The sequence below is a fragment of the Protopterus annectens genome, chromosome 7.part0 (genome assembly GCF_019279795.1).
Source record: "Protopterus annectens isolate FY-2018-M chromosome 7.part0, PAN1.0, whole genome shotgun sequence".
Classification (NCBI taxonomy): domain Eukaryota; kingdom Metazoa; phylum Chordata; order Ceratodontiformes; family Protopteridae; genus Protopterus; species Protopterus annectens.
The window spans coordinates 1,735,827,594-1,735,848,152 of record NC_056739.1 but is presented as its reverse complement, the minus strand read 5'-3'; the positions used below and the strand labels follow the sequence as shown (position 1 = coordinate 1,735,848,152).

At 41.8% G+C, this 20,559-nt stretch overlaps 1 protein-coding gene across 2 annotated transcripts in view; it reads right to left on the bottom strand.

The window, feature by feature from the left end:
- Window positions 1–246: 246 nt before the first annotated feature.
- Window positions 247–20,559, bottom strand: part of UNC45A (unc-45 myosin chaperone A) — a 1,636,854-nt gene continuing 1,616,541 nt past the window's right edge. For both annotated transcript variants that reach the window (XM_044078271.1, XM_044078272.1), the window contains one exon: window positions 247–2,984. In XM_044078271.1, the coding sequence (XP_043934206.1) occupies window positions 2,718–2,984 (267 nt within the window). In that variant the 3' untranslated portion in view covers window positions 247–2,717. The remainder of the gene's footprint in view (window positions 2,985–20,559) is intronic.

The following is a 20,559-nucleotide window of genomic DNA, read 5'->3' as shown; positions in this document are numbered from 1 at the left end:
CTGTTCAGTGCATGCCACATTAAGTCTGCAAGAAAACAAACATTGCCTTAATCTGAAATGTGTCTTCCTTACCCCATCAATATTCTGACAATTTCATTTTAGACTCTTGAACCGCGAAAATTATACAGGGAAAGATGTTTACAGCACTCCTTCCATTCTATCCCACTAGGGCCATAAACTCTGATGAGAATGTTTGGGGAATGCAGGTTTACTTACATTTTGCTGAATAAAATATAGAAAGCAGTATTTCACAGATGTTTGTACATTTTATTAAACACCAACAGGCCAAGTTCTGTCAGTATTACTACAATCAAGAGCTGAATAGGCAGCAAAGGCATGAATAAAATTTTGGTCCTGAAGCTAAGAAAAAAATTACAGTTTACAAAAGCCACTAATTTTGCCACTTTTTAATCTCAAACAAGAAAATCTCACTAAAAGTGTGTTTCAGGAGATGGAAAACAACACTAATCTAAGGAAGTCAATGAAAATTGTACTTGTACCTTCTTTCCAGGGATTCTCAAAAAAAAAGCAAGAATTCAAAGCACACCCATTCTAAGTGAAGGGATAGCACAACCCAAATTTAAAAAATGGTGACATGCTATCATACTGTGGAGTCAAGGAGTACATCAGTTATTTTTTATTTTTTGGAAGAAAGGGCCTTACATAAATGATGGCAGCCATTTTTGGGTAGAACACAGCTACTAACAAGGGTAGTAATATTGCATAGAAATTCAAGATACGATGAAAACTTTTTTTCTTCAGCTTTTGACCACAGTGATCAATTAAATGGTGGGAGGCCTTTGAAGAGGTCCAAGTGTGGGTTCACCTGTTTTTTTCCCCCCTAATCTTGAAAGGTTTCTGCTTTTCCCAGGCATAGAAGCACGTACAATTAGACAATTCAGCCAAAGAGGCAGCAAGTATTGTGGCACTCTCACAGTTAAAATATATTCAGTATAGAAGACTCCCTCATACTATCCTGCTATTTGGTGAAGACATACAGGGGGCTAAAAGCAAAGCTCCAAAAAGAAGTTTCTTTCTCTTTTGTTCCCTTTCGTTATATAAAAATGAATATAAGCAAACTGTAAAAAACACAAGTGCAGTGACCGGTACACAAAATGATAAAACCAGCTTCCTTAGGATGAATGCAATCACCACTAATGTGGTGCTAAATGTCAGAAAAAAATAAAGTAGAAAATAAACTAGTCAAAGCACACTGGCAAGATAGACATCTCCCACAGCTGCGTCACTGGCATCCTCGCGTCTAACACCACATTACACTAAGTCTTTAGTTAATTTGCACCTCCCCCCAAAAAAAGTATAATGACTAAATTCTGAAGACTTATCCAGGGAAACACTGGTTTTGTAGCTAGTAACTTCAGTTACTGGCAAGTAAGACGCAGAATGGCTTTTAACCTAAGGAATGCTCAGTATGTGTGATAATGTCACACACACATTCATGGAACACATCTATTTTAGACACTATCAAACAGTCTGGCAGTGGCTACAGTACACACTTAAGGCATACTAATGAATGCATGACTACGGATATGTACTTAAGGAATGATGAAAAAAATACTAAGCTTGATGTCAGGTACTTGGTGTACTCCAAGCAGCAACATATTTCTACATCTGAACCTTGGTCATTTGGTCTCCCATAGTTTGCAATGGTCATTTCAAAATGTGCCCATCACATATGTCTCAAAAATAAAGAAAAATCACCCATCTCTTCACTCTCTTCCCCTCCCATATCTTGAAACTGTGTTGTTACTTCACAGTATTTCATTTATGGAGAAAGAGTTATCACATTCGTTCTAAATGAGAGCACATATTCAGTCTATACAGTGATGCACACACGCTACGACCAGTGCTTCAGAAAACTAAGCTGACACAGAAAATCAAGACAATATGAGGTCCAAGATAGCGTTTGTAGTTTCTTGTAATGGACTCTGGGGTCTGTTGCACGTGAATCTTTCAAGATGTACATGATAACATAAAACACTGTGTTACTGGTGAAGACCTTATAAATGCTATGTACTTCAGAGCTGCCCAGATATGTAAACAGGCCAACACTATCTATTGGCAGAACTAAAACAAGCAGCAGCCAAAGTTACCTCAGGGAAAATAAGACATGCTGCATGATTTACTGGGCTGAACCTCTGAGAAGTACTTGAAAGAAATTAACTTTCCTACTACAGGATCTAAGTGACACAGATGAAGTGCAAGTCTCCTTCCTCAAAAGTCTCCTATATAATCAGTTGCTGGTTTCCAAAGTATGAGTAAAAAATATAACAAGTTTACTTATGCTGTGAGTGAGAAAGCCTGCGTGAAGAACTCAACTTTTCACACAGGCTTCACAAAAATCTTTGTAGTGAAAAGCAAGTGCTGCACAAAACAAACCACACAGAAAGTACCTGCTTAATTCTCAAGCAAGTAAGGCAGTCAAAAATCTGTGATGCAAAATCCCTCAGAGCAATTCTTTGTTAATCTTTAGACATAGATCTCCTTCCTTATTAAATCCAAGGACTACTGACTCTCAGGAAAAGGTATAGCTGTTTACCCATTTGCTGTATATAGTCTTGTCCCATACACATTTATTTTAAATGAAGTACAATTAAAACAAGTTAATGAAAAATGGAAGTGGGAGATCTTGTGAGTTTTCTTCTGGTTTACGTAGTGTTTTCTTCTTAGTTACACCATGGCCAGAACTTTTCTGTGCTTCAGTTTCCTTCCACATTGGGTTTAATCAGTTCATATTCCACTGCCTTGGCAAGGCATGCCTTAGCTGCTGAGAAAACTGCTTGTTTTCTCTCACCCTCCTCCTTCACCATGACAGACAGGATCTCCAACATTTCACTCTCCATTAGCTTTGCTGCAACATCGCGATCAGCAGTTATCATGTTCAAAACAATTACAAGCCCACGATGCTGGAGGTCAGCAGAAGGACTCAGGACAAGTGCCTGTAAGATCTCTAACCAGTGTGTTGTCTAGAAAAACAGAAAGACAAAAAATGTGCAATTAAGGGTGTGTCACACAAAGGTTGTAGTCCTTATTAAACACATAGAAGTAGGAAGGCAAGGGACAATACACAAACAAACAAGTCAATGCTTTTGTCATCTAAATAAGCTGTGCATAGGCTTTGTATTTTAAATGCATTTATAATAACATCTGAGTTTACTATGAATAATTGCATCTCGTTTAATGGGCGCATGATTTTTTGACACCAAAACATGTAATACTTTGGGAAGTTATTATTTAAAACAGTGATAGTTCCAAGATTGCAAAAACTTTTTTTTTCTTTTTTGTGAAGAAAGTACAGTTGTGTAAAATCTTACCATAACAGTAGCTGTCCTTCTCTTCACTGTTGCAGTATTCTTCACTGTAGGGATCTCCTCTCAAGGATAACCAAACATCCAACCACTATATAAAAGCCTTTAGATCTTGTACCCACCGTACGTCACACGTATGCTCCCCATTCAGGACAGAGGGTATAAAGGTGATGTATGGATGCAGTGACCCAGAATTGAATTGCTCCAGAAGAGAACTGTTTCCATAGGACAAAATAAGCTATGCACATCCAGAAGGAGAAAATGCAGATGGAATGGGAAGACCCTTGGCCAGGAGAAAAACCAAAACAAAACCCAAAAGAAAAAGGGGGATGGAGAGGGGGAGTGAATACTGCAACAGTGAAGAGAAAGGCATGTACTGTTAAGGTAAGATTTTATCCAACTGTACTATGTCCTTCTATATCACTGTTGCAGTATTCGTCACCGAGGGAGAGTACAAAAGCTCAAGAAAAGGATTTGGAGGTGGAAGGCTGGGAAGAGTCCTCAAAAAACCCATGTAGAATGGCTTTAGAAAAACCTGCACTGGCCCTAGAAACCGTATCCAATTTATAATGCTTAGTAAAGGTGTGCAGTGAAGACCAAGTAGCAGCTTCAATGATGGAAATGGTGTTCAACCCTCCCCCTAAAAAAGCACCAGAAGAGGCAACTGCCTTAGTGGAGTGAGCTCTAATGGAGCAGACAGTCATATGCCACGAAAAGACCAAATAAAAAAGAAAAAAGAAATGACCTCAGATATCCAAGGAGGACACCGTTTGCTTAGAAACAGCCAAACCCAATGTTCTGGGATGAAAAGAAACAAAACATTGGTCAGACTTATTTTATCCAAAGAATACCTGAGCTGTCTGTGCAAATCCAAGGTATGTAGGACTCTCTCAGTACCAGACTGAGGAGAAAGAAAAAAGGAAGGGAGTTTTCCTGGCTGATTGAAAGACAACTCAATAACCACTTTGGGCATAAAAGAAGGATTAGTACAAAGGGACACCCTGTCCCTGTGAAAAATCATAAAGGGGGGAATGGCCATAAGGGCCTGAAGGGAAGAAACCCTCTGAGCAGAAGTAAGAGAAAGCAATAAGACAGTTATTGCAGAGAAGCTGAACCTGCAGGCTCAAAAAGGAGTCTAGGTCAATTTTTTCTAAAACAAAATTAAGGCCTCATGGAGGAGGAATGGGCTTCTTTGGGGGCCTATGATGTAGAATGCCTTTAAGAAACTGTTTGACCTCAAAGTGAGAAGCCAAAGGAGGATCATGGGCAGACAGGCAGAAATAGCTGACAAATGGGCCTTTTGAGGAGAACAGACCAAGTTAGACTGAAGCAATTCACACAAACAGGAGAGAATCTCAGGAACCTCCACTGAAAAAGTGTCCTGGTTATGAGCATGGCACCAGACAGAACATCTCTTCCATTTGGGCATACAAGACTTTCTGGTTGCAGGATTTCTTGCCTCCTGTAAAACCCTGAGCACGTCCTCAGCACCCTATCACCCACAGTGTCAGATGAACAGTGGACAAGTGAGGATGGATGAGTGACCCTTTGTCATGTGTGACAAAAGGGTGTTCAGATTTGATGAGTGATGACAGCATTTGGAATGGCACCAAAGATGTGCAGGGTAACTTCATTTGTATGTCACCTTTATCCCCATGTCCTGAACAGGAAGCATATGTTTGACATATGGCACATACAAGATCTAAAGGCTTTGGTAAGCTGGCTGTACACTGGGCTATCCTTGGCAGGAGATCCCTATGGTGGAAAATACTGCAACAGTGATAGAGGATATCAAGACCTACTGCACTCTCTGATGTGGCAACCAGCTGCCAAACCCCACATATTTATATATCTATCTAGATATATATATATATATATATATATATATATATACACACACACACACACACACACACACATATATATATATATATATATATATATATATATATATCAATATATCTACACACAGAAATATAAAACTACATATATACATATATATATATATATACATATATATATATATATGGATTCCATACATTTGGTCGAATTACACTTAGTCGAAAATGATATCAGGCATTGTACTTCACTGAAAGCTTACTTGACTGAAAGCTCACTTGGTCGAAGTTCATTTGACAGAAAATGGAATATAGCCCCTACCCCACTGCAGTGCAACCCTGGAGTAAGAATATTAAATAAGGGGGGTGTGGGGGGCGTATCCCCTACATAATTTTAATGTATTCACTATTATAAGAAGGTATATCCATTAGAAATGCATTGATATATATATCTTTAGTAAAAACTATTGGCAAAATGTGGGGGGCTGTACCCCCCACCCCCCCTTATTTAATATTCTCACTCCAGGGTTGCAATGCAGTGGGGCAGGGGCAATATTCCATTTTCGACCAAGTGAGCTTTCAGTGAAGTGAAATGCCTGGAATCATTTTCGACTAAGTGTAATTCGACCAAATGTACGGAATCCATAGATATATATATATATATATATATATATATATAGATAGATATACACACACAGATAGATATACATTATATATATATAATCTGTATATGGGTTCACTATAAAATCCCGAAATACTGAAATCCTGAATTTCAGTATTTCGAAATTCTATAGCCGAAACCTTTAAATACTGAAACCCCATAACCGCGAACCTACAGTACAAATACACCATGTACATACACATACACACAATCTCCCCCCACAATCAAACAATCCTACACTACAGACAATATAAATACGTGTGTGTGTGTGTGTGTGTGTGTGTGTGTGTGTGTGTGTGTAAAACATATATATTTATCATATATATCAACTACCAGATTACAGAGACTCAAGAAAAAAGGCAGTAATAAAAATACAACCATGACCTTTGCACACCAAGTGTTTTCCAGACTCCTTAGCAACCTTGTGATCCTTATCTATTATCTTCTATGATAATGTTTATCTATTCAGTTATAAAAGCATCCTTGCTGGATAAAGGAAGAAGCATGGAACAAAAGAATTAACACTTTCATTTATGTTGCTACAGAGATTGAAGGAAGACTGAACTTCCTGGTTCTACATTTTTTTTTCACAAAAGCCAATTTACATGAAATTTATTTTAGGGCTTTTCATGGCAGATAACTTGCTAAACTGTCTAGTAGTGACACTCTTGCACATGTAGTTTTATTGCATCCATTTATCTTTTTGTCTAATGGTGTACCATTAGCTGCACCATATCAGTAATGAACCTACATACCTGGACCACAGTTTCTACAACTTAAGTCAGTCTCAACATTGTGATTCCCATCCCATGTACTTATTGTCTGTCAATGGTCCAGGCCATGGGGTGGGGGGTGGATTTAGAGGTCATTTCTCTCATCTAGTTGTCAACTAACTGCCAGCATTTATGACTAAATCTGGTTAATCATTTTTCCTGAAGGAACTATTTACCAATCAGCAGTAACCACCACTTCAGCACTGTGTCCATATCAACACCTTCAATTAAATGCACATGTTCCTGTTCATAGGTTCATACTAGGCTATCTGCCCTAGGGCATTTATAAGCCTAGCCAGAGTGTGTGTGGCTTTCACCACCCCTTAGGATGAGAATACTATACCCATTAGTTTGCTGTGCCTCTGTCCAGCAGTGATACAGAGATGATTCCCTGGGTAAACCTACGATCTCCCATCCACTCGTCAAGATTTCTCTTGAACAGAGTCAGTGAGGGGCTCTGCCTCACATGGACTGGGATTCTGTTCCATAGTGTAGGGAGTCTCTGGGTGATGAATCTGTCCCTCCAGCACGTCCTATTTATATCCGTGTTGAGGTTTAAGTCTCTTGCTCTCGTGGCTCTGGTGGATTTGGATTTTTTGAGGTGGAGCATGTCCATTAATTCGGGTTGGACATGGCCTTGTATGTCAGGCACAGATCACCTCTGAGTAGATGGTATGCGACTGAATAGAGCTGGAGTTTCTTCAGTCGGGCATCATATGACATATGTTTGAGCCCCTTTATCCTTTTGGTGAGGAACTTTTGGGGTCTTTCCAACTGCTGCAGGTGTCGGGTAAGGTACATTCAAATGGGACGTTGTACTCAATCATTGGTCTGATAAGTGAAGAGTACAGGGGTACAATGACCTCTCCTGATCTGGATGTGAATCCTTCATGATCAGGTGGGCAATGTAGAAGGTCTTCCTAACCACTTTGGCAATGTGAGTGTCAAAAGAGAGGTTACTGTCAACTTGGGTCCCCAGGTCCCTGATAACTTCTTCCGTGTTTAATGGATTACCACCTATGTGGTAATTAGGGGTTACCTTGTTTTTCCCAAAGGGTATGACTATACATTTTTTGGCATTTAGCTTAAGGCCATGGCTCTGGCACCAGTTATCCATTTCTATGAGACCTTTCTGGAGGATGTCTGTGTCTGATGGAGTGTCAGTTATGGTGCCCAGTTTGCAGTCATCTGCAAATTTTGTCAGCCACAATCCCCCTATGTTTGCCTGCACTTCAGAAAAATAAATGCCGAACAAGAGGGGCCCAGGACTGAGCCCTGTGGGACACCGCTTGTGACCGGCTTAGAGTCTGACATGGCACCAGCAACTCTAACCCTGTGTGTTCTGTTCTTGAGCCAGTTTGCAACCCATCTTGTGACATATGGGTTTACATCTAAGCTGGTGAGCTTTTCTATGATGCCCGAGTCGGGTATTGTGTCGAATGCTTTTGCTAGGTCAAGGTAGGCTGTGTGAACTGCCTTACCCTCATCAATGGCCTTGGTGACTGTTAAAAGTCAACCAAGTTCAAGAGGCAGGATCTGCCCTTGACAAAGCCAAACTGGGTAGGATCCAGTGTCTGTAGGTCCCCAATGTCTTTATTTATGAGTTCCATTATGATCCTCTCCATAGCTTTGCAGACAAGGCTCGTCAAGCTTATGGGGCGGTAATTTCCAGGGTCCGTAGAAGCACCGCCTTTGTGGAGTGGGACCACAGTTGCCGTACGCCATTCTTTGGGTACGTATCCTGTAGTAAGGCCAAGATTAAACAGCAGCCTTATGTGTGGGTTTAGTTCCTCATTGAGTTCGTGTAGCACACAGACGGGGACACCGTCCGGTCCCATTGATGCTGTGCTTTTTGCTTTAGAGACAGCAGCTCTCACCTGGGCATCTGAGATGTTTGGGAGGCTAGACTCTGGTGGGATAGATATTTCTCCTTTGGGGGAGGGAGGAGAAATTTGCACTGAACCTGTCTGCCAGTATGTTGGCAATGTCTGTGGGTTCAGTGATTTTTTTATCATTTTGGACTAATTCTGAGCATATCTGGGAGTTTCCACCCAGGTTTCTAACATAGCTAAAGAAGGCTTTATGACTGTCTTTTGTGTCATTAGCGATTTTTCTCTCAAAGTTGGCCTTGGATGATTTTATGAGTGATCGTAGTTTTTTGCTAGTATTGATCAGAGATGCCTTCCCATTTAGGGATTTTGCTCTGTCATGTAGTAGCTTTCTCCTTGTTGTAGAGTTTGTTTATGGCTGGAGTCCACCAGACCGGACGCCTGCCTTTGGTGGAAAAGGTCTTGATTTTATTAGGGATTGCTTGATCCATACATTCCTGGAGGTGCTCGTAGAAGGCATTTGTAAGGGTTTCAGCAGCGTGGGTTGTGGTTTCCACTGGCTCGGGGCCTTGAAGGATACCACTCCAGTCTTAAGAAGTGTGAAGTTTGCTTTTGAGAAGTTCTTCACTGTGGTCTTTTGCTGGGGTGGGGCGGGATGTGGATCTCCAGTGAGATTAATTTATGGTCTGATCTCACCAATGAGGGATATACTTCGTGTGGAGCATTTTGTCCCCATGTTTGTGATGATCAGGTCTAGTATATTTTCTCCTCTTGTGGGAATGGTGACTAGTTGTTCCATAGCATTTGAGTTTATGAACTCAAGGAACCTTTGGGCTAGGGTGTTGGGGCTTGAGTAATGTTCCCAGTCTATGTTTGGGTAGTTGAAGTCACCCAATATGATGGTGTTTGGAGAGACATTTATACTCTCCAGTGTCTTCAGGAAGGCTGTGTGGGTTTCCTGAGTTTGAGAAGGTGGTCTGTAGCATGTTACAAACTGTAGGGCAGTTTTTATGGTTAATTGCACCTGGATGGTCTCCGATGCTTCGTGCGTTGCCACTAACCTGGAGGTGTGGGTATCCTTTATGAATATGGATACTCCTCCTTTTGTAGTTCGGTCCGGATTTTGGGGCTGGAACGCATGATATGAGGTATAACCTGATAGTGCTGGGGTGCTCTCAGGAGCCTTGAACCAGGTTTCAGTCACAGCACAAACATCGATGTTCTCCATACTGAGGAGGGCTTGAGGGTGCATCTTGAGGTTTAGACTTCTGGCATTGAGCAGTATTACCCTTAGTTTTTCTCCATTTTGTTTTCTAGGGGGTAGGTTTATCATTTGAGCCTTGCCTAAAAAGGCACTATGGGGGTGGCAAGACCCTTTGGCAATAGCCCGAAGCCCAGGGGTGACAGGTGCAAGCCGTCCCTTGCGAAGCAGCATGGCTTGTCAAGCATGTCATCCCAGGCAGACAGACATTGGATCCCCTTAGAATGACACCAGTAATTAAGCCAATTATTAAAGCTGATCATTTTGTCTCTGTATTGTGGCATCATTCTTGGTGAGGGTAGGATACTGCTCAGAATCAGGGTCATACCGCCTGGGCTACATAATCTGAGAGCTCCTCTATGTCTCTTTTCATGTAGTCCAGGGAGGTGCGTCTCAGGTCGCTCACACCGGCATGGACAATGACTGAGTCATACTTGTACTTGCTGTGGAGTGACCTGAGTGCTTGTGTTATGTGGCGGATTCTAGCGCCTGACAGGCAGCTAACTGTGATCTTTTCCTTGTTCAGTCTGGTGAGTGGGACGTCAGTGTGTCTGACTATGGAGTCACCTATAACAAGTGTGTCTGGCATTGTGTTTGGCCTTAAGGGCTGTGACTGTTTAGCACACTGACTTTGAGAACTATGTGTTGCATGTCTTATGTCTTGAGGTGGCAGTTGCTTGGGTGTCTGCTTTGGAGGCCTCTGTAGTTTTGGTAGATTTTTGATCAATGCCTCAGAGTATGTCTTTGTGTGTTTATGTGTTTGTTTTGCAGTTGTGATAGTCTATGTGAAACTGGGTTTGTGGTGTGCGTGGTTTCCTTCTCCTCCTGTCTGGTCTTGCCAGTCCTGAGTTGAGAGAGCTCAGCCTCCAGTTTGGCTATATAGTTGCATCTCTCACATGTATTTGTGTTTTGTGGGAGAAGGAGTGGGTTGTCTGTGTACATGAGGCAATTGTAACATTGCCTCAAGATGCCCAGATTCACCAGCTGAACAGGAGAGGACGCTAGCAACTGACCCTTCGACATGCTAGAAAAAGTGAAAAAGTTTGCTGTGTAACTGAGTCAGAAGGGACCTATAGGAAATGGGTACTCAAGGGGATTCTAGGCTAATGTAGTACTTTGTTTAGTATACAAGTACTTTACCTATATAAAAATGCTTTAGGAGCAAGTGCTGAGCTATTGAGATAGAGAATAGACTGTTTAGATTGCAAGTAGAGAAGTTCTAAGGGAAAAATTGAAGAGCAGACTTTACGGAGCCAGAAATAGTTTAACCTTGTTTAACCGGCGCTGCCCGATGGTGCTCTATGGGCAACTCCGCGCTAAATCATGCCAAGAAACGCAAATTCGGTCTAACCTAGTTCAGTTTTTATATTTGGGGAATAATATGTAAATTCACTCCAAACTCCTGTTACTGAATTCACATCTTCCATGCCAAATATTTTCATAAATTTCTTTATAAATCTACCCTCCTTTCTTGCATTTTCCATTCTGGGTCCCCCAGACACTTCTTATAGGTTCATAGGTTTATACTAGGCTATCTGCCCGAGGGCATTTACAAGCCTAGCCCATAGTTTTGTGGCTTACGCCACCCCTTTAGTATGGGGAACTATACCCATTGTTTTGCTGTGCCTCTGTCGAGCAGTGACACTGAGGTAATCCCTGGGGTATATCTGCGATCTCCCATCCATTGGTCAAGATTTCTCTTGAACAAGGCCAGCGAGGTGCTCTGCCTCACATATACCGGGATTTTGTTCCACAGCATAGGGAGTCTTTGGGTGATGAATCTATCCCTCCAGCATGTCCTATTAATAGCCGTGTCAAGGTTTAAGTCTCCCGCCCTTGTGGCTCTGACGGATCTAGATTTATTGAGGTGAAGCATATTCATCAAATCTGGGTTTGACATGGCCTTGTATGTCAGGCACAGGTCACCTCTGAGCAAGCGGTAAGCGACTGAATAGAGCTGAAGTTCTTTCAGTCGGGCAGCATAGGACAGATTTTTGAGACCCTTTATCCTTTTGGTGAGGAACTTTTTTGGCCTCTCCAGCTGCTGCAAGTGTCGGGTCAGATACATTCCGAATGGGGCATGTACTCAATCATTGGTCTGATGAGTGATGAGTACAGGGAAACTATGACCTCCCTTGATCTAGATGTGAATCCCTTCATGATAAGGTGGGCAATGTAGAAGGTCTTCCTAACTACTTTAGCTACATGGGTGTCGAATGACAGGCTACTGTCAACCTGGGTCCCCAGGTCCCTAATAACTTCTTCTGTGCTCAGTGTATTGCCACCTATATGGTAGCTAGGGGTAACCTTGTTTTTCCCGAAGGGTATGACTATGCATTTTTTGGCATTTAACTTTAGGCCATGGCTCTGGCACCAGTTACCCGTTTCTGTGAGCCCTTTCTGAAGGATATCTGTGTCAGATGTGTTTTCGACTACGGCGCCCAGTTTGCAGTCATCTGCAAACTTTGTCAGCCATAACCCTCCTGCGTTTGCTTGTACTTCGGAGAAGTAGATGCCAAACAAGAGTGGGCCCAGGACTGAGCCCTGTGGGACACCACTTGTGACAGGCTTAGAGTCTGACATGGCGCCAGCAACTCTGACCTTGTGGGTTCTGTCACTCAGCCAGTTTGCAACCCATCTTGTGATGGTATGGGTTAACATTTAAGCTGATGAGTTTTTCAATGATACCCGAGTGGGGTATTGTATCGAAAGCTTTCGCCAGATCGAGGTATGCTGTATGGACTGCCTTTCCCTCATCAATGGCTTTGGTGACTGTTTCGAAAAAGTCAACCAAGTTTAAAAGGCATGATCTGCCTTTCACTGCTGCAAATCAAATTCCACTCCCCACCTATAAATAATATTCATAGGTTCATACTAGGCTATCTTCCCTGGGGCAATTATAAGCCTAGCCCGATTCTGTATGGCTTACGCCACCCCTTGATTTGAGTATACTGTGCCCTTTTTAAGTTTTAGTTTACTGTGCCTCTGTCTAATAGTGACACGGGAGTAATCCCTGGGACAAACCTACGATCCCCCATCCACTTATCGAGATTCTTCTTGAAGAGATTCAGTGAGGTACTCTGCCTCACATGAACTGGAATTCTATTCCAGAGCGAAGGGAGCCTCTGGGTTATGAACCTGTCCCTCCAGCAAGTTCTATTTATTTCTGTGCTGAGGTTCAAGTCCCTCGTGTGGCTCTAAGGGATTTAGATTTACTGAGGTGGAGCATGTCCATTAATTCTGGATATGACATAGCTTTGTATGTCAGGCATAGATCGCCTCGAAGTAGGCGGTATGCAACTGAGTAGAGCTGTTTTTTTTAACCGAGCAGCATATGGCATCTGTTTGAGACCCTTGATCCTCTTGGTGAGATACTTTTGGGGTTTTTCTAATTGCTGCAGGTGTCGGGTAAGGTACATCCCAAAAGGGGCATTGTATTCTATGATGGGCCTGATGAGGGATGAATAAAGGGGCACGATTACCTCTCTTGATCTAGATGTGAAACCCTTCGTGATGAGGTGGGCTATGTAGAAGGTCTTTCTAACCACTTTGGCAATGTGGTTTTCAAAGGAGAGATTGCTATCAACTTGGGTCCCCAGGTCCCTAATAACTTTCTCTGTACTTAATGGGTTTCCACCTATGTGGTAATTTGTGGGCACAGTGTTTTTGCCAAAGGGTATGACTATACATTTTTTGGCATTTAGCTTTAAACCATGGTGCTGGCACCAGTTATCTGTCTCTGTGAGACCTTTTTGAAGGATGTTTGTGTCAGCTGGAGAGTTGATTATGGTGCCCAGTTTGCAGTCGTCTGTGAACTTGGTGAGCCATAGTCCTCCCACGTTTGCCTGTACCTCGGAAATGTATATACCAAACAAGAGTGGTCCCAGGACAGAACCCTGTGGGACGCCACTTGTGACCGGTTTCGAGTCTGACATGGCTCCAGCAACTCTCACTCTGTGGGTTCTGTCTTTGAGCCAGTTTGCGACCCATCTTGTGACATAGGGGTTTATATTTAAGCTGGATAGCTTATCTATGATGCCCGAGTGGGGTATTGTGTCAAATGCCTTTGCAAGGTCCAGATAGGCTGTGTGGACTACCTTCCCTTCATCTATGGCTTTGGTGACTGTTTCAAAGAAGTCAACCAGGTTCAAAAGGCAGGATCTGCCCTTGACAAAGCCGAACTGGGTAGGATCTAGTGTCTTTAGGTCCCCAATGTCTTTGTTTATGAGCTCTATGATGATCCTCTCCATAGCCTTGCAAACTAAGCTAGTCAGGCTTATGCGGCAATAGTTTACAGGGTCCGTAGAGGCTCCACCTTTGTGGAGTGGGACCATTGTTGCTGTACGCCATTCTGTGGGCACATATCCTGTAGTGAGGCTGAGATTGTATAGCTGTTTTATTTGAGGGATTAGTTCCTCTTGTAGTTCATGTAGGACGCAACCTGGGATGCCATCTGGTCCCATGGAAGCAGTGTTTTTTGCTTTGGAGAGGGAAGCCTTCACCTGAGCATCTGAGATGTTTGGGAGGCAGCCCTCTGCCGGGATAGATACTTGCTCTTTTGGGGGGGAGGGGGTGGAGAAGTTTGCCCTGAACCTGTCTGCCAGGATATTGGCGATGTCTGTGGGTTCACTGTATTTTTTGTCGTTTAGAATCAACTCAGAACAAGTCTGGGAGTTAATCCCAGGTTTCTAACATAACTGAAATAAGCCTTATGATTGTCTTTGGTGTCCTGTGCAATTCTTCTCTCGAAGCTGGCCTTGGAGGATTTTATGAGGGATCGTAATTTTTGCTAGTACTGATCAGAGATGCCTTCCCTATTAGGGATTTTGCTCTATCATGTAGTAGCTTCCTCCTTCTGTTGTACAGTTTATTTATGGCAGGGGTCCACCAGACTGGACGCCTGCCTTTGGATGATTGGGTCTTGGTTTTGTTTGGGATAGCATGATCCATGCATTCCTGGAGATGTCCGTAGAATGCATTTATATAGGATTCTGCAGTTTGGGCTGTAGTTTCCACTGGCCCTGGGGCCTTGAAGGATTCCACTTCAGTTTTAAGAAGTGAGAAGTTTGCTTTTGAGAAGTTTTTCACTGTGGTTTTCTGGGCTGGGGTGGGGTCGGGATGTGGACATCCAGTGAAATTAATTTATGGTCTGATCTTACCAATGAGGGATATACTTCTGGTGTGGAGCATAGAGTCCCCATGTTGGTAATGATCAGGTCTAGTATGTTGTCCCCTCTTGTGGGAGTGGTGACTAGTTGTTCCATAGCATTTGAGTTTATAATTTCCAGGAATCTTTGGGCTAAGGTGCTGGGGCTTGAGTAGTGCTCCCAGTCAATGTTTGGGTAGTTGAAGTCACCCAATATAATGGTGTTCGGAGAGATCTTCATGTTCTCCAATGTTTTCAGGAAGGCCGAATGACTTTGAGATGGTGGTCTGTAGGATGCTATAAACTGAAAAGCAGTCTTGCCCACTGTTAGTTGCACATGGATGGTCTCCGATACTTCGTGCAATGCCACTAACCTGGAGGTGTGGATATCCTTGATAAATATGGAAACTCCCCCTCCTTTTGTGGTTCGGTCCGGGTTTTGGGGCCGAAAAGCATGATACGAGGTATAGCCTGGTAGTGCTGGGGTGCTCTCTGGAGCCTTGAACCAGGTTTCTGTCACTGCACAGATATCGATGTTCTCCATACTGAGGAGAGCTTCGAGTGCGTGCATCTTGAGGTTAAGACTTCTGGCATTTAGCAGCATTACCCTTAGTTTCTTGTTCCTTGTGCTGTCTATGGGGGTGGGTTTGACTTTTGAGCCTTGCCTAAAAAAGGCACTATGGGGGTGGCAAGAGCCTTTGCCAATATCCGAAAGCCCAGTGGTGACAGGTGCAAGCCATCCTTAGCGAAGCAACGTGGCTTGTCGAGCATGTCATCCCAGGCTGACAGACACTGGATCCTTGCTAAAAACTGATTATTTTTCCCAGAATTTTCTTAAGCTCCATTATAACAATTTTAGATGGAATATAAATAGATTCCAGTGTAATCTTCCTCCTTTGCCAGTAGCTCCTTAGCACTACAGATCTGGTGTTATTATCTTTTATATCCTCTTCTATCACTATTGGAGTTCCTCTTGCAATTAATATAAGTACTCCTCTTTTCCTTTGTCCCAGATATTCCACTGAATATCCACCCTGAAAACCTTTATCGAATTCACGCTTAGTTCTTTCCAAGTGCGTCTCCTGTAACACAGCTATTTGCACTCTACATTTTTAATATAGTTCACTATTCTTTCTTTTTTGTATTTATCTGTGAGACCATCAACATTTAAAGACATTACAGAAAGCATCACTGTATTAAAAAGGTATTTCCACCTTTTATGTACAACACCTTTTTTGTTAAATGTCCTATAGCTTTTGTGTTATATCCCTACACTGTTTGGCAGGTTGAACTTTTTATACAGATGTTTCTTATCATATCCATTTGAGCCTATGTCACCTTACAAAACTTTTTGTTTTACTGAAAGCCCTTAAACACACACAAAAAAACCCCAAACACACCCCCAATAACCCCATAAAACCTATCAACTTAATACTAACACACACAACTATGCACACATCTTCACATATTGATGTTTTATTCTCCTAATAGGAACAAATGTCCCAAGCTTGACAGCCACACTCATAGATTTGAGTTAACCTAAAAGAATGGTTATCCATGCTAAGACACATGGTGTAGCTGGCTCTCCCAACAGGGAAAACTCCTGAATGCTTTCAGAAAACATTATATCATTACCAGTTTCTCTTTCCTTTTCTTTTTTTCCAGTCAGTCATTCTCCACCAGACTGCAACCGATTTCTCTTTATCAGATCGTCTCCATGGAGATATGAAAAACAGCCAATTTTTCATTATCAGACTGTCTCCATGCAGACAGGAGAACCAGACAGTCAAGTTCTCTTTATCAGACTGTTTCCATGGAAACAAATACAAGCTGCAAAATTGCGTATTTGCTAGAAAAAGCCTCATAATATTCATTATTCTTTATCATTTATTTGCTCTCTCTTAAAACTTGTTACCAAATCAATCTAAGGTCCTTAATCCAGTCATTCTGCTATGCAAGAATGAGGAAAAAGCCCATTTTTCACATCATACTTTGTTAACCAGGCTTTTTTTTACATTACAATGTCTACATTTCTTAAATGTGAACAAGAAGAAATTGAGAAGAAGGGAGAAAAAAAAGAGCAGCACCTGTTTAGAATCACTTCTTCTTCTTCTTTTGGCTTTTCCCGGTTAGGGGTTGCCACAGTGGATCACCTGTCTGCTCATGATTGGCAGTGGAGTTTTTTACGGTGTCGAGTTGCCAGCCCAGCGCCCAACCTTCCACAGAAGGCACACACATGCACACACTCATGCCTAGGGCCAATTTAGAGTGTCCAATCCACCTACAGCATGCCTCTGGGATGTGGGAGGAAACCGGAGCACCTGGAGGAAACCCACGCGACCACAGGGAGGACATGCAGACTCCACACAGAAGGCACCCCAGCCGGGAATCGAACCGGAGAACCTCTTGCTGTGAGGGGGCAATGCTAACCGCTGCACCACCATCTCCGCCCTACCTGTTTACACTTAAAAATAACTGAGAAAACTTTATTTCATTCAAAGAAAACTACAAAAACAGTAATATTTAAGAAAAAAAATCTTTACTTACAGTTAACTTTCTTCCTCCTCTTCCCCTCCACAAAGCACTTTTCTGAACATTAATGACATGAAGTAGAGCATATGCTTTAGAGTCCCCCTAAGTCCAACAAATTCTGAAAAAGTCCAATATTACCAGATTTTCTTCTGTCATATTTCACAAATATAATTATTGCATTACAAACACACTAAGTTACTGGTTTTACTCCTGTTCATCTCCATCTCCCAAATCCTGTCTCTGCTTCACTTCCAACGTACTCTCGATTCTTCTAGTCAGCTCTCATGCTCCCCTCCTTCTCTCCAACATTTTCTGTTAAAACACTGGATAAGGTTTCACAGGGTACAGTGTCTCTGTGGTCTTTATTACCAGAAGAACAAGAAGCAGAAACTCCTTGTGTTTCACAGCCTACTTTTTGTTGGACAAACGTTTGTATTTCCTCCTTAGCATGTACTTCATCAAAAAATGATTTTGTCCCTCCAGGGAAGAATACCTTAAAGACAGCTGGGTACAGCAGTTTGAATATCACACCTGCTTCTTGATATTCCCTAAAAAGTGGAATAAATTTGCTCTTCTTCTTCTGCCTGGTGTACAATGAGTACTCATTCTCCAGAAACACTCTGCTGTCTCCCACTTTTAGTACTTTGTCCATCTGCCACAGCTTTGTTAGAATCAAATCCTTCTGCTGGCAGGATTGCATATTTACTATTAAAGGTCTAGGTTGCTCTCTCTCATAGCCAGGTTTGGAACATACACATGTGTCCTTTCAACTAACAACTCCTGCTGTAGAATAGCAGTCCAGTTGCTTATTTGTGCCTTCATAAACTTAGTGCAATCTTTTTCTTCCAGCTACTTTGATATAGCTGAAAACCTCAAGTTTTCCCTATGTGCTCTGTCTTATATTATTATAATATGTCTATTATTTTTTGAAACATCTCTTCCTGAGCAGTCTATATTCAGCCAGCCTTTTTTTTTCATTTCAATGACTGCGTTTTGCAGCTTTACCACCTCATCTGAATATCCATTTAAAGCTTCTTCCATTTTTTCCAACCTTTTGTTGTTTGTGTTGATATACTCCATCAGTGTTTCATTTATTTTAACCAGGTTTGTGTGCATTTGTCTTATATCTTCCTGTAGGTTACTGGAATTCATGTCTGGAGACTGCATTGCTTTTTTGCTGAACAGCTGCAGAACTTTCCCCAGTCAGTGTTTCTTTCTCACTTTTTGTAGCCAACTTTTTTCCAGCTCCTCTGTATTTCTTTTTTTCCTGGCATCCAGGCAGTACACTTACCAGCCAGTTACTGAAATTTACCCATAAACACAAATCTACTGGCCTTTCTGCTGAGTTTCCCTTTTCACACTAGCAGAAATAGAATTAAGCTGTTACTTAATGTGCAGATATCTTGGAAGTCAGAATTATAGTGCCTTTTGGGAAAACTACCACCCAGGACACACCCATAAGGGCTGACCCAGTTGTCAGGGATCTGTGAACACGTAGACAATAATCTGGTCTTTGCTCAACATGTGGCCAATGTAGTAAGAAAATTATTCTATGTCTCCCAACTTATAAGTAAGGATATGGCATTCAGATGCAAGGAAGTCATAGTTCCACTTTATTCAGCTCTTATCAGACCCACCATTCAGTATAATGACCCCCTTCAGCATGTACCTGACGAAACATATGCCCACAAAGATTCTTTATCAGAAGAATCCAGGGTATAAACTTATTCTCCTATACAGATCGCTTTAAAGCCATGTCTCTATACCCTGTCTCCTAGAGGTTACTCAGAGGCAATCTATGCCTGGCATACAAAGCATGCTCTGATGGACCTTTTGCACATACACAAAATGAACAGCATCAGAACCACTAGATCCAATTATTTAAATTTTGCTTCTGAAATAAAGAAGACATGTTGGTGAGACAGATATGCACCTCAGGGGATCCCCATGTTCTGGAAAAGGTCTCTGTCCAGAAGCAGAGTCCATCCCTAAACCAATTTAAATGCAACCTTAACCAATGGACAGGAAATTGGAAATTCACCCTGGGTCTGGCCCTCAATGTCTCTTATAGACAAAGGCAGACAGTAATGCCCAAACTAACATACCCCTCCCCACATAACCTCTAGAAGCTTCCTAACATACCCCCTCCTAATAAATGCCCATGATATACAGCGACACAACTGGACTGGATTGCACAGGTAGGCTTATAAAGGCCCTGGTGGTCGTTAACCTAGTATATCACTATGAACCCATGAAAGAAGACACAGATGTATACCATACCCTCTTTATGGGCATCATGTGCCAAATATATTTGTGTTTGGCTGAAATGAGGAGACAGGTAAGTTGTAAATGGGGAAGAAAAGCCTAGCAAGGCTCAGATAGTAGAAGAGTATATCTATTAAAGTCATAGCTTTGTAATCAATGGCCAAGTGTGGTCCACAGGATAATCTCAAATGAAGCTAAGTTCTTGAGCACTTTTAATTGAAAGGCACACACACCGTTAAACATAGAATCCAGGAACATCCTAATGAAGGAAGTGATCTTTAGTGAAAAAAAGAGATGACTTCTCCCAGTTTAAGGAGAAACTCAAAAAGTGTTATCAAGTCATAAAAAATGTCTGAGGGAAGACTATAAGCTACCATTACTTAAGCAGGACAAAAATGGGGGTACATGTACTTCTTTCTTTCTACCAATACAGCTATTTTTTAAACAAGAAACATCTTTATTAAATTATTGAGTATGACATAACCAATCATATATTTATATAAATAAAAACAAACCATATTGACATAATTTTAGTTGCAAACATTATTCATCACTTATAAACTAACCAGTCATTGTCAGTCAGACATTACACAGCTAATTCAAATCCTGCTTTCTTTTAAACCTCGTTCTTCCTCTGCATGTATTGTTCCTGCAATTCCCATTTTTTGTATGCAATTTACTTTTACCATTTTCTAAAGATCCCAGTTTCAGTTGTTTTATTTCTGTTATTATGTTCACTACTTCTTATACAGCTGGTTTAGACATTGATTTCCATTTTTTAGCAATTGCTTTTTTGGCAGCCACCATAATTAGACTCAGCAAGGCCTTACTATGTCTAGGCAATTCCTATTATATATCATAGCTGAAAAAATAATTTCCTTAGTTACAGCAATGTGATCACCCGGTATCTCTGACAGATTAGTCTGCA